General features: G+C 35.8%; 1 protein-coding gene across 1 annotated transcript in view; it reads left to right on the plus strand.

The window, feature by feature from the left end:
* UBXN7 (UBX domain protein 7) overlaps positions 1–13,383 on the plus strand; it is a 32,873-nt gene extending 19,490 nt beyond the window's left edge. Inside the window, exons 6-11 of the mRNA XM_070753199.1 lie at positions 3,530–3,676; positions 4,869–4,959; positions 5,360–5,487; positions 5,683–6,073; positions 8,036–8,115; positions 8,925–13,383. Of these exons, the coding sequence (XP_070609300.1) occupies positions 3,530–3,676; positions 4,869–4,959; positions 5,360–5,487; positions 5,683–6,073; positions 8,036–8,115; positions 8,925–9,086 (999 nt within the window). The 3' untranslated portion in view covers positions 9,087–13,383. The remainder of the gene's footprint in view (positions 1–3,529; positions 3,677–4,868; positions 4,960–5,359; positions 5,488–5,682; positions 6,074–8,035; positions 8,116–8,924) is intronic.
* The last annotated feature ends 452 nt before the right edge of the window (positions 13,384–13,835 follow it).

Below are 13,835 nucleotides of genomic sequence, written 5' to 3' on the forward strand. Positions count from 1 at the left end.
GAAGCCATTTATCTGGCCCGCCGCCTGCATCCAAACATAAACATTCCCCTCACAATCCCTCCAGCTATCAGTGACAGGAAGAGTGGAGCCACAGGGAGCGCTCACTGACCAATCACCTTCTAGGATTCATCCCGACCACTAGCAATGAACCAATAGCAGGCTGCCTCTCATCCACACCCAGGAAGGTCCCCGCTCGGGCTGCAGTGCAATTGTCATTGTGTAGCCGTGGCGAGTAGTTGAAGCTGCTACTCCTCCCCGTTTTCCTGATTTCTAATCGTGGTTTAAAGCTAAAGTTTGCTGATCTTCCTTTGGACAGTTTTTGGTTATCTGTCGCCAAGGAGTTCCCTATTCTGGCCAACAAAGATTGCTCCCGTTTTCAACCACATATCTATGTGAGCTGAGCTTCTCAAGCTTGACTGTGATAAAAACTAAAAACAGAGAGAGACCAAGAACTGTTGAGGAAGAGCTTTCTTATGTGTCTTTCTACCATTCCTGCCCTTTTATGTTCATCAAAAGAGGCCCAGGTTTCACACTTGAGTATAAATACATTTAGGAACTATATTATTAACTATATGTATAATATGTACTGTGTTAGATTGTCATTTTGGGTCATTTTGGTTAGTGGTGTGCCCCAGGATTTTGTAAATGTAAAAAATGTGCCACGGCTCACAAAAGGTTGAAAACCACTGCTATAAAGGTTTTGTGCTTTATAGTCTGATTTAAAGGTATATCAGCAGTCAGTACACGAGTGTTCAGAATAAGGCTTTCAAGATTTTTTTTCTGGGGAAGCTGGGGATATTTACCTTCTGAGTTAAATATTTTAATTAAGCTATAAACACCAGTGTTCATTTAACATAACTGTTAGGTTGTGTTAAATTCTTAAATTGCTTTAGCATATTTATATTTCTTTATTATTGCTACTTATGGTATTTATTAAGCCTTCTGTTTCTTCTAGAAATATTTAACTTATTTGAAAAATGTATACATAGATAAAGCCAGATAAGTGGAACCATATAAATAATATTGCACTGCAGAAACAGGCTAGATATAAAAGGCATTTGTTTATTTAGTTTTCTTTTCTGGAGCAGAAAATAGGACTATACAGCTGTTGCACAAACCCAGTAAAAGGTGCAGTTGCTTTAAGAGTTGGAGCCAGTACTGTATTTTTCCACTACACATTCTGAATCTTCTCTGAATTATTTCAATAGCATTGGAGAACCCAGTATAATTAAACATAAAACATATTTTACTTCCATTCTTATGTTATGCTTATAACTTACTTGACTATAGAGTTTATAAGCAAGTACCAAGGATACTTTTTCAAAAGGCAATTGGAGTTTTTCCTTGAAGACATTTTTTTCTGACCCAAGAAGCTTCTTCAGTTTATAAGCAAGATTTGTTATCCTGAATTTATATGTCAAATTCAAAAACGTTAAAAATCAGCCATAGAAAGCATATTGAGAAAAATTCAGTATCAGTAGGAAATCAGTGTATTTACTAAATCAACTAAATTTTATAATTTCAAGATAAGTCATAAAAGTACAGATTATTTTAGTTGATATGTGCATTTTTTGAGATTTTCTAGATTTTGTTATGATTATATTATAGCAATGCATTTACCATACATTTCATTCATTTAACTAATGGAGAAGATCAAACTTTTTACTATTATGGTGTTGATTTACTCCAGTACTTGGTCAGTTCATTAACATCCTGGATCAACATGTTATATTGCAATTCTGATACAATTATCTGTTCTGAGGCAATTCTTTTAAAATATTTGTTCAGATGTTCAAGTGGATTTTTGGCATGTTGGCATTTTAATTGTCATAATAGTTATTAGTGCCTGGAAAAAAACCCTCTTAATCTCCAATACAAAATTACTGAGAACAAATATCTCCATTTTAATTCAAGAGAAGAGTTTATTAACATAACTTTAACTGAAGAATGGTCATTTTTCTATCACCAAAAGTCAACAAAAATTAGAATACCAATTTACATATCAACAGAAATTTAAATGATTACTAAAATTTCAATAAAAACACAGTAACTTTAATGTTGGTTTCTATTTAATTTATAGTATATCTTGCCATTTATAAATTCTATTTAAATGCTTAGTTGTTACAAAAAACTATATTAATTAAATTAATAAACCAAAAATTGTTAAACTAATGAATACTTGTTTTTTTAACATTCTAACCTAAAAGATCAACTATAAAACTGAGAACCCTACTTTCAAAATTCCAGACTTATTTTTGTGCACATTTTTCCGTGAGTGAAAGAAAGGATCTCATTGGTGCTTGGGTCTTGCAAAAATATTGCACAATATAATTACAAAATGAAGTTTGAACTGGGAGTGTACACAATTTATAATATTTACTTATACATTTTTCAAAAACAATTACAAGATTATATAAATTTTGTCTTTCAATCAAAATGGCTATTCAAATTATCTTTTCTTTTAATAATAAATCAACCTATTTATATTTATTTGGCACTGAAATGTCTCCACTATAATATTGTTTTAGTGGCTGACCTAAGAAAGATGATTTGCTATAAAATCCTAGTGAAAACCATGTTTTATATTGCTTTATTTCAATATATGTGAGTGCTTCTGTGTCCATTGTGTTGCTTATTCAATGGCCAATGGATCAGACATTTCACTTTTAAAAAGTGAAATATAATTTTCCAAGATGCAAAGTCCAAAAGGGGTACTCATGAACCTGTGTTTCTTTTCATAAATAATTAAACTCATGAGTAAATTTCCTTTAAGGAAATCCCACATATTTTTTGTCCTGGTTATTTAGGAAATATGACCATTCCAATTTTTGATATAGCACTCTTTTTTTCAACAGGTATGACAATTCAGCAATCAGAATTACATTCTTGATCAAACTCCTACATTAACTTGCAATCAACCAATCAGGCAATGCCAGCTTTGAGACTCAAACCAGTAAGATCTCTTCCTGCAACTTCAAACCCTGCCACTTCCCCCACTTGCAATCTGGTCAACAAAAAAATCACCAATAATACTACAATATAACATATATAAATGAATGGTAAATTAGAGAAAATGAATAGTTGGACAACAAACTGCAAATCTATCAACAATCTTAATCTTAATTGCCAAATTTTGACTATTGAATCTGCTTTGTAATCAGATCAATGCAGCTCATTCCATATTTTTTTAAAATGTTTTGATCATTTATTTTCCTTTTTTCAATCAATTTTGAAATTAAAGTTTATTTTCCTAACTCTCTCTCTCTCTTTGGCATGTTAGCACTCATCAGTCTGAGATTACCAATGTGTAATCTTGATATGATAAGTTGACCTGCAGAGACTTCTAACCCTGCACGCTGCTTGTCATGCTTGTTTGTGTATTAAATTGTTGAGTCCTGATAGAACTTAACAAATGAAAAAGGATTTTATAAAAGTCTAGAACAATAAATAGAAGCCATCATTGCTGGCATTGTTTCTTGAAAACTTCTTCATTTCTGCCTAATGCTTTTAATGTTCTTTTTATCTTCAGGCCAAGGAATGTGGTCAAATGCAGAACAAGTGGCTCATGATTAATATTCAGAATGTGCAGGATTTTGCCTGTCAGTGTCTCAATCGTGATGTTTGGAGCAATGATGCTGTAAAAAATATTATCCGGGAACACTTCATTTTTTGGCAGGTATGAAGGCATTATTTTCAGTTTAGCTAAAAAATTAGAAACAGCCAATACAGTGGTACCTCGAGATACGAGTTTAATTCGTTCCGGACCTGGGCTCTTAAGTCGAGCAGCTCTTATCTCGAACGACTTTTCCCCATAGGAATTAATGTAAATAATTTTAATTGGTTCCAGCCCTCAAAAAACTCACAAAGTTAGTCTAAATTATGCAGAAAGACATGTTTTTAATGAAGAAATGTACATGTACATATAAATGAATAATGAAGTTTCTTTCACTTAACTTGTAAACTTTCTTAAACTTTTAAATTTACATATGTTCAACTTCTCTGCCACCCAATCCTGTAGGACAGAGGTCCCCAACCCTTTTTGCACCAGGGACCGGCTTTAAGCGATCAAGAGAGGAATGGGTGAATGAATGGACGGAGGGTGGGAAGGAAGGAAGGAAAGAGGGAAGGGACAGGAACAGAGGAAGGAAGCAAGGAAACTTATGAAAGGGGAGAGTAAGAGAGGAATGAGTGAAGGGAGGGAGGGAGGGAAGAAGGTGGGAAGGAGAAAGAAAAGAAGAAATAGAGGAAGGGAAGGTAAAAGAGAGAAAGAAAAAGAGCAAGACAGAAAGAAAGAAAGAAAGAAAGGGGGAAGGGACAGGAACAGAGGAAGGAAGCAAGGAAACTTATGAAAGGGGAGAGTAAGAGAGGAATGAGTGAAGGGAGGGAGGGAGGGAAGAAGGTGGGAAGGAGAAAGAAAAGAAGAAATAGAGGAAGGGAAGGTAAAAGAGAGAAAGAAAAAGAGCAAGAAAGAAAGCTGCAAGCACCCCCCCGAGCCCCCCAGGCCAGCTGCAACCTTTTAAAACACACGCGCCGCTTCGCAGCTGTCTCCTGAAGCCGAACGCGGAAGTTAGCGTTTGGCTTCAGGAGACAGCTCCTTGGCGCTTGTATCTCGAATTTGGGCTTGTAAGTAGAACAAAAATATCTCTCCCCTCCCAGCTCTTATCTCGAGTTGCTCTTAAGTAGAGCAGCTCTTATGTCGGGGTTCCACTGTATTGATTTACTCTGGCCTTATTCATGTCGTGTTTTGTAGAATTACATTAGCTAATTACATTGTGCTTCAGTATCAGATTTTATTAACAAATGCTAATTTGTTTCATTATTCAAATGTTTTCAAGTATTTGAAACTGATCTTCTTGATTACTGTACAGGTATACCATGACAGTGAGGAAGGACAAAGATATATACAATTCTATAAATTGGGAGATTTCCCTTATGTTTCTATCTTGGACCCCAGGACAGGTAAGAAGAGAAAAAAGTGCTAAAGGCATATTAACTCTGAATTGTATTCGTCTATAAGATAATAAATCTTACTGGTTTAACAAGGAAAGTACTATAGTTTCCATATTTGCAAGCAAGATTGCCAGAACTGTCTAATTAGCCATACTTCCAGTCTATATCAGATGAACTTGATCAAGTATAAATCAAGATTTAATGCTTTGCCTAAATTATTTTAAATCCATTTTAATATAATTGGCAATTGTGATTCTTAGGATTAAGAACTTCAAGTTAGCCATTCATTTCTTCTGACTTGTTACAATGCTTCTTGCCTCTACAGAATCATTAAAAATTTAAAATAACATCTATGTTGATATTGATGAGCTAAGATTTCAGTTACTGAAGTTCAGTTTATTGTTAACAGGGCAGAAACTAGTGGAATGGCGTCAGTTAGATGTAACTTCTTTTTTGGACCAAGTGACTGGGTTCCTAGGTGAACACGGACAACTGGATGGACATTCCACCAGCCCTCCTCAGAAACGTACTCGTTCAGTAAGTATAATGAATGGTATATATATATATATATATATATATATATATATATATATATATATATATATATATATATATATATATATATATATATTATTTTTAATAAGAAATAAAAGTATTTGTAGCCTTTCTCTTCCTTCTTCTTAAAATATATGTTTTAAAGTAACATTTTTCTTTTGTGTTATGGTTGATTAGGAGAGTTTAATTGATGCGAGTGAAGATAGCCAGTTGGAGGCTGCAATCAGGGCATCATTACAGGAAACACATTTTGACTCTGAACAAATAAAGCAGGAAAGCAGATCAGATGAAGAATCTGAATCAGAACTTTTCTCTGGAAGTGAGGAGTTTATTTCTGTTTGTGGTTCCGATGATGATGAGCCAGAAAGTTCTGCCAAATCTAGAAAATCTCCACACAAGGATTTGAATTGTAGAAAAGAGGAAGGCAGAAAACCTCCATCTGAACCAACATCAAGAACTGAACCTGAGATGATAATAAACCATAGAGGACTATCTTCTGTAGATTCAGAAGTGCTAGAAGAAACTGGAACTAAACTGGATGATTTACAGAAAGAGCCAAGCATGAATGGTAAGTATGGTTGCTGTCATTTAGTCAACGTCAGAGCCTTACAAAAGTCTCATCATTACCAAAGAGTATTTCTGTCTTTCTGCTGCATTTAATAAATGGAATGAACCAAAGTAGTAAAAAAATATAAATCTGGCTACACAGTTGATAATCTACATGAGGGATTAAAAATGTGTTATTTTGTGGAAGTTGGTAAACTATAACTTCCAGCATCTTCTCAAATTTAACTAGCTGGATCTGCTGGGAATTGACAATACATGTATACAGTACAAAGTATAATATACAGGGTCCGTTCCAAAAGTAATGCAATTTTTTTTAAAAAGTAATTGAACAGAATTGCACAAACATTTAAAATTCTTCAAAGTACTGTCCTTGGGCCTCTACACATTTTTTCCAGCGACTCTGCCATGACCAGTATGAGCCCTGGAAGGCGTCTTCGGGGACCTCGCAAGGTCTTCATCACAGCTGATTGGGTCTCTTCTATGAACGAAAAATGGGTTCCTTTCAGGGCTGCCTTAATCCGAGGGAACAAAAAGAAGTCTGCTGGGACGACGTCAGGACTATTGGGGGGGGGGGGTGTCCTGTCCTTGAGGAACAAACTCCTTATGGACCACTCCTTTACTGTCGAAAAAGACAATGAGAATTGTTTTCACTTTTGATTTGCTCATTCTTGCCTTCTTGGGATTGGGGGACTGGTCAGTGTGCCACTCAAAGCTTCGGCATTTTGTTTCTGGGTTGTATTCAAAAACCCAGCTTTCATCACCAGTGATGATGTTGTCCAAATAATCAGGTTCAATTTCTATACATTGCAAAAGTTCACTTGAAATTTCCAATTTCATTTTTTTCGTTTTTCGTTTTTTTCCAATTCCATTTTGACCCGGTCAGGAAGGACGTCTTTGTGACGTCAAAGCTCCGCCCATGGAATTCCCTATTGGGATTCCCCACCTCCTTTCCAGCCTCCCGACCGGCCCGACAGCTCTGCGGCTCTTTTGAAAAGCTAACAGCCGGGCGGCGGGGCTTCTCAGCGGCCTCCCGAACGCCGAACCCAGAAGTTCAGCAAAAGTTGGGGTTTGGCGTTTGGGTTCGGGAGGTTGCCGAGAAGCCCCCCGGCTGTTTCAAAAAGCGACAGCCGGGCGGCGGGGCTTCTCGGCAGCCACCTGAACCTGAACTTTTTCCGAACTTCCGGGTTCGGTGTTCGGGCAGCAGGTTCGTAAGATAGAAGAAGTTTGGAAGAAGAGGCAAAAAAGTTCCGAACCCCAGGTTCGAATCTCGGATTGTTCATATGGCGAGGGGTTCGTATCACAAGGTAGCACTGTATGTATTTTCGTCCAATATTTTTTAGCTTTTGGGCATGTCCACCACATAAGGTAATATAAACCAGATCATTGATTACACTTCCAGAATTTAGGAGATCTATCTTTATACATTTTTGCTAACCTTGCCAGAGCACAATGCCATCTGTAAAACATTTAATACAAATTTTCTTTATATGCAGTTGACACAGTCCATTTTATATTTCTTTCCCATAGTTTCTGCCAGCAAGCATGACTGTAGAGATGGGAGAGTTTAATTGCATCAACATCAGTTGAGAGACACTGCTGTTTTAGTGACAAATGGAGCTTCATGCGTGTACCCGCCACTCGTGCAAATAGAGCTGCATGTGCAAGCTTGTGCGCCTGTCACTTGCACAGCCCAATTTTGAAAACCCAGTACCAGGCCATGACCCAGGTGCTGGGAGTCCCTGTTTTAAGAAGCCAAAAAGTATTTTCCAGTGGATTATTTAGGATTTTTTTTCATTATTCAATAATCTTTCCTGTTTTGAGTAATCACTCCTCTAAACCTGACATTTTGGAACTATTTTTTTTAAACCTCCTAAACTTATTATGTGATGCTTGTTTCATTATGAAAGTAATAAATGCAAAAACTAAATGCAGTTGTATTTGACATTTAACTTTTTTTTACCAGGACCAAAAGCACAACTAATGCTAAGATATCCAGATGGGAAGAGGGAACAGATTTCACTACCTGAGCAAGCTAAACTTCTGGTATGTAGACATAATTAAAATTTCAAAATAGATATAATTCTTGTTTTAGTACTTACTATTTCTCACCTTTGTGTATATGTATTAAATATACATGTTTCAGTTTATTAAACTCTAATTTTGATGAATCGAACAATATACGGGAACTAAGGTTGTATTTCAAGATTTGCTATACAGTGGTACATCTACTTAAGAACTTAATTCGTTCCATGACCAGGTTCTTAAGTAGAAAAGTTTGTAAATAGAAGCAATTTTTCCCATAGGAATCAATGTAAAAGCAAATAATGCGTGCAAACAGATTAAGAAAGAAATAAAAGCTCAGAATTTGGGTGGGAGGAGGAGGAGGAAAAAGAGGAGGAGGACAGTCGCTGCTGAGGGAAGAAGTGAGGTGAGGGGAATCAAAACAATCCAAAACTTTAAGTCTTAAAAAAAAAAAAGAAGGGACTCTGAGGCGGCAAGGAAGAGCACGCGCCTCCCATAGACCCAGTGCAAAGCTGCCTCCCATACACTGCACCAGACAGAGAAACCCAGGGGGAATGGTAGGAAACTAGCTGGGCGTTCGTGCCACTCTCAAATTTCCTGGGAAATTTTTCCTGGCTCGGGTTCTTAAGTAGAAAATGGTTCGTAAGAAGAAGCAAAAAAATCTTGAACACCCGGTTCTTATCTAGAAAAATTCTTAAGTAGAGGCGTTCTTAGGTAGAGATACCACTGTAGTTTGTGCTGATATGTCCTCCAATAATAATGTATTGTTTTATTACCCCATTATGTGTTGTGTTCTGTGATCAAAATAGTTCTCTCCCCTCTCTCTGCAGGCTCTTATCAGACATGTACAGTCAAAAGGATACCCCAATGAACGTTTTGAACTTCTCACCAACTTTCCCCGGAGGAAACTTTCCCATTTGGACTATAACATCACATTGCAGGAAGCTGGTCTTTGTCCACAAGAAACTGTATTTGTTCAAGAGAGGAATTAATTTTCCACCTTATCATCTCCACCTACAGTACTAACTCAGTACATATGCAGAATTGAAAGCAGTCAGCCATTTCTCTCTCATTCTCTATGCTATTCTTAACAAGTGAGTGAAGTGAAATTGGCATAAAGGGTTCGTTGATGCTGGAAGAAGGCTTATGTATTCAGTAGTTTGCTGCTGTTGCTCAAAATAAAGTTGCCTATACATCCAGCATGCTGCGGAAGAAAACATCGAGAGCAAGAATAATTTTCTTCCCCTGAGGAAAACAAACTTTTCTTTATACATTCATTTTTCAAAGTTCATATAATCAGGCATTAAGGAATTCTCCAGACAACCATGTCAATATGTGTGATCTATCTACATGGAAGAGATTGTGTGTTTCCAATTGACATGTGCATTGTTTGGTTTTCAGCATGTGTTCTCTTTCCTTCAGTTCCACATGTTATGGAAACAATGCTTCCTACCGTATACTGCTGCTGGTTGCATGTAATAAATAGTCACATGTTGATAGTGCACAGGCTTTTTTGGAAAGAAGCTTTTGGCTAAAAGGCAAGGGGGAAAAACGAATTATGTGCTAGATTCATTGCCCAAGTAACCTTTCATAAATCAGTGACCTTGCAAAGGGGGCTGTAGAATGTGGAACATGAAAATGTCTATTTTAAATTGATTTGTACGTACTGCTTTTGTTAGACAGGAATGTGGTAATAAAGTAAAGTAATAGATGTACCTAGTAGTATAAAGTTGCCTTGTGTAACCCAGAACTGCAGGCTTCTTCCTTTTCACAATTAAAATCATAGAAAGGGAATTGATTTATCTTTTTTTCCCAAATGTTACCAGAAGTGGAACATTCATGGAGGTTGAATGTAAAACTTATCAAACCTTTCCTAATGTTGTTTTCATTCACTATTCTGCCATTTAGATGTTTTTCCCATTTATATTTAGTGAATGTGTGCAGATTCTGGGCCCCAAGCAAGGATATTTTTTTCACGGTGTTTTTTGTATTTTTGAGTAACAATTGAATTTATTTCAGTTAATAAAATTTAATTAAAGCTCAAACCAATAATCATGGTTTCCAAACAATAAATACGATTTGGAAAAAAATAAATAATAGCTGCTTGCCATTTTTTCTAAATGCTCCAAAAATTATAGATGTGCTCCAGATTTTATACAATGCAACTGGGTGTTCGATCATTTGGATCTAATAATATTTGGCGTTAAACTGTAATAGGATGGGTTGTATTGATTAATCCATGTATGTGAATTTAAGGATTAAAGATACTTATACAGCATTGTTGAATGAAAACATTTCCCTACTAATTTTTTTCCTGTACAGATACTAGTAACAGATATAAGACAAATGTAGCATGGATTAATAAGTGTTTTATACAAAGGTCACAATGGCTTTTATGTTCAAAACTGTGCAGCTATTACATTCCTGAATTAATGGAGATCCAGCAATATGCTCAGTAACGGATCTAGCTTTAAATATGAAACGTTTTTGAAAATTGATGCCTACAAACATTTGAAACATAGGTAAAAAGAACAGTGATGTTTGATGCTGTAGGTAGTATTCTGTTAAAATTTATCTAAACATTTGTATCAAATACTTTCATTGCTATACCTTTTTTTTTCATCCTTTATTTTTCCTTCATTTTGTTGTGACCTTTTCTGTCTTACCTTTCAGAAATCTTTTAAAGTTCTTGGTCTGCTCCAGAAAGCTGCTCCTATTTGTGTATGAGCCAGGGGTAGGCTGCTAGCCAGAATGCCTAATTGGACTTGCCTTTGTGGCTCTGGAAGTACCGTGAGTTTGAGCAGAATTATGCTTCTGCACCTGTGCAGGTAGCAAAATTGCGCACAGAGACGCATGTGCGCCCATGTTCCGGTGAGTCTCCATGTGCGATTTAGCTACCTGCAAGCATAATTCATAATTCAAACTCACAGTACCTCCAGAGCCATGGAGGCAAGCCCAATTAGATGTTCCAACTGGTATGAGCTGTGTGATGTTTCTAATAACTTTTTAAACTCATACAATTTATCATGTACAAAAAACTGGAAATGTTTGTAAAAGTTCCATATGCTTGGATAGGCCCAGGTATCAGTAGTTATCCTGCCAATGTTCAGAACCCGGCCCCCATCCCACCTCCAATCCATGTAGGTGTTACACAGTAAATTATATCAGGGCCTCATATTGAAACTTTTATTCCTCGCTGCTGAGCATAAGGATGTAACAGTATTTATGCCAGTTGAGCTTTTCTGGAGAAGGATTTCTACAATTCTTATAAAAAGAGACGCCTTGTGATTTACCTTCTGCTGCACCTAATCACAAATATATGAATCATTTTGCTTTACTCTTATTTTATTATAGCAGCATAAGTAGATCAGGTCTTTCCTCAGAATTCATGCACTTAACGCTGGCATTGCCTTAATGGAAAGTACTTTCATTCATATTAGGAGCAATTTCCCTGAAATTGTACCAGCAAATTTTGGTGGCAGATTGCTGATAATTGAAGGTTAGATTTCATACCCATAGTTGCCCCTGAGGCAAACAGAATGTTGCGTAAGCTTAATAGCAGGGAAAATATCTACCCTAGAAATTGCAGCCTGCCCTCTTGTGTGATTTGCTGTTTTTGCATTGCCTTGCCCATTGCAAGCTTTAGCCAGCCTCTACTTCCCCTGAATATAGACCCTGACTTCTGCCCAATGCAGACCCCTATAGATCCCCCCTATAATACATCCCACAAGATTTCTGCCTTATGCTAGAGATTAGGTAAACAACAAAACTGTTTGTGCATGTCTAATATTTCCCTTAGCAAAATGTAAAAATATACAGATATGGCTTCCAGAACTGACAGTGGAAATGGCATGCTTGGAGTTGATTCAAGCACAGAAACCAGGATAACTGTAAAAATTTTCATTTAGTCAACTTTATCTTACACATTTTCTATTTATTGGCTTTTATTCTTATCCTTAAAATAGTCTAGAAGTTAAATCATGGCAACTGGGCTTCTGTTCAGTTTGAAACCTTTCACTGCTTATCTAAGTAGCTTTTTCAGTCTGAAGAAAAATATACTGCTCAAAAAAAATAAACACAATATAACTCCAAGTAAATCAAACTTCTATGAAATCAAATTCCACTTAGGAAGCAACATTGATTGACAATCAAGTTCACATGCTTTTGGGACATTCAACTTTGTACAGAACAAAGTATTCAATGAGAATATTTCATTCATTCAGATCTAGGATGTGTTATTTGAGTGTTCCCTTTATTTTTTTGAGCGGTAGAGTTTAGCAGAATTTCTTCAAAACAGTTCAGCAGAGTAGCTGAAGGTTGTTCTAAGATACTCTGAGAAGGGGAGAACTCTAGAAAGTGTCTTGCAAGCGGGAAAGCAACACAAATCCTAGGAACAAAATTATTGTAATTGGATAATTTAAACGCTGCTAGTATCATTTTTATAGGTTTTTGTTTTAAAGATTACTGTTCAAGGAATATGGATACGTATTATGTAAAACATGTGAATCCACGCCTGATTCTAGATTGTCCTCTTTTGTCTCTAAATCTAAATATCATTCCATCAGGTAAAATAATTTTTATACTGTTATTTCTAAAAAGACAATTTTAGCAAATAGAATTGAACCCACTTGGGGTTCTAGTGTTTCAGTCCTAGTTCTTTGCTATTGGAGCAGCTTAGTGGTCACAGAGAACTTTGAAAGTATCTTTGGAGGACTATTACCCTTGTAATATAACTAAATGATAATGCATTCCCAGCAGTTGGAGTTTAGGGTGTATCTAAACAAAAATGATGCTTTCCATCTGCAAAAGTATAAGCTCTTCATTGTCATTGTTTCACTTTTAAATATGTGGCATTGCTGCAGGTATAATAATAGAAGCTGAATTCAAAAGGCATTCCAAAGTCTTAAAATGAAAGTTTCTGTTTGGAGAAATTGATATATTATTAATATCAATATTTAACTTTGGACGATGTGATTTGGATTCTGATAAAATTATGGTCCCTTCAAAACATTTAAGTTTTTTAAGTTGGATTGCTAGGTTTATATTGTTATAGCTTGAGCTATGTAAAACTGTTGTCTACCCTTTTACCGGTAATAGAAGCCAGTTCATTTAATCATGATATAATTTTAAAATGAGTGGGGGAAGAGATTTCACTTGCTGTGATGAGAATGATCAAACTCAAGGCAACCTCTGATCTATATGTACAACGGCTGCATTTTTATAAATATGTGTAAATGTCCTTCCTAATGTAATATTTTGATCCTGAAAATAAATCAGACATTTTCACTAGTTTTTACTCTGTTTGGTGTGTGTGGAATGGGGAATAGAGAAGGAAAGAAGGAAGGAAGGAACACTTTGTGGAGTGGAGGGGGATGTTTGTTAAAAATAAAACCAATATATTACACAAAATCAGATATCTTCTATACATTAGATTAAGGAATAGTTCTTATTTCACCACAGTCATTTTAAGATATTTCTTAATCAGATGCTAGTGAATATATAATTAGTAAATGCACAATGATAAATATTGTATGATTGTATTACTTGGTTATTTTATATATAAAAACTTAAAATCTTTATAGTAGAAGCATTATTTATGCCAATTCGTAGTTGTCCATAACTAGAAAAAAAGCTACAGTATTTTGAAAGCAGATAGTTCAGCATCCGTAATTTTTGTTATGATTATATTTACAGTAGTATCTGCCCTATTAACAAATTTAATAAAACCTTTTTTAAGGTCT

The sequence above is a fragment of the Erythrolamprus reginae genome, chromosome 5 (assembly GCF_031021105.1).
Source record: "Erythrolamprus reginae isolate rEryReg1 chromosome 5, rEryReg1.hap1, whole genome shotgun sequence".
Taxonomy (NCBI): Eukaryota; Metazoa; Chordata; class Lepidosauria; order Squamata; family Dipsadidae; genus Erythrolamprus; species Erythrolamprus reginae.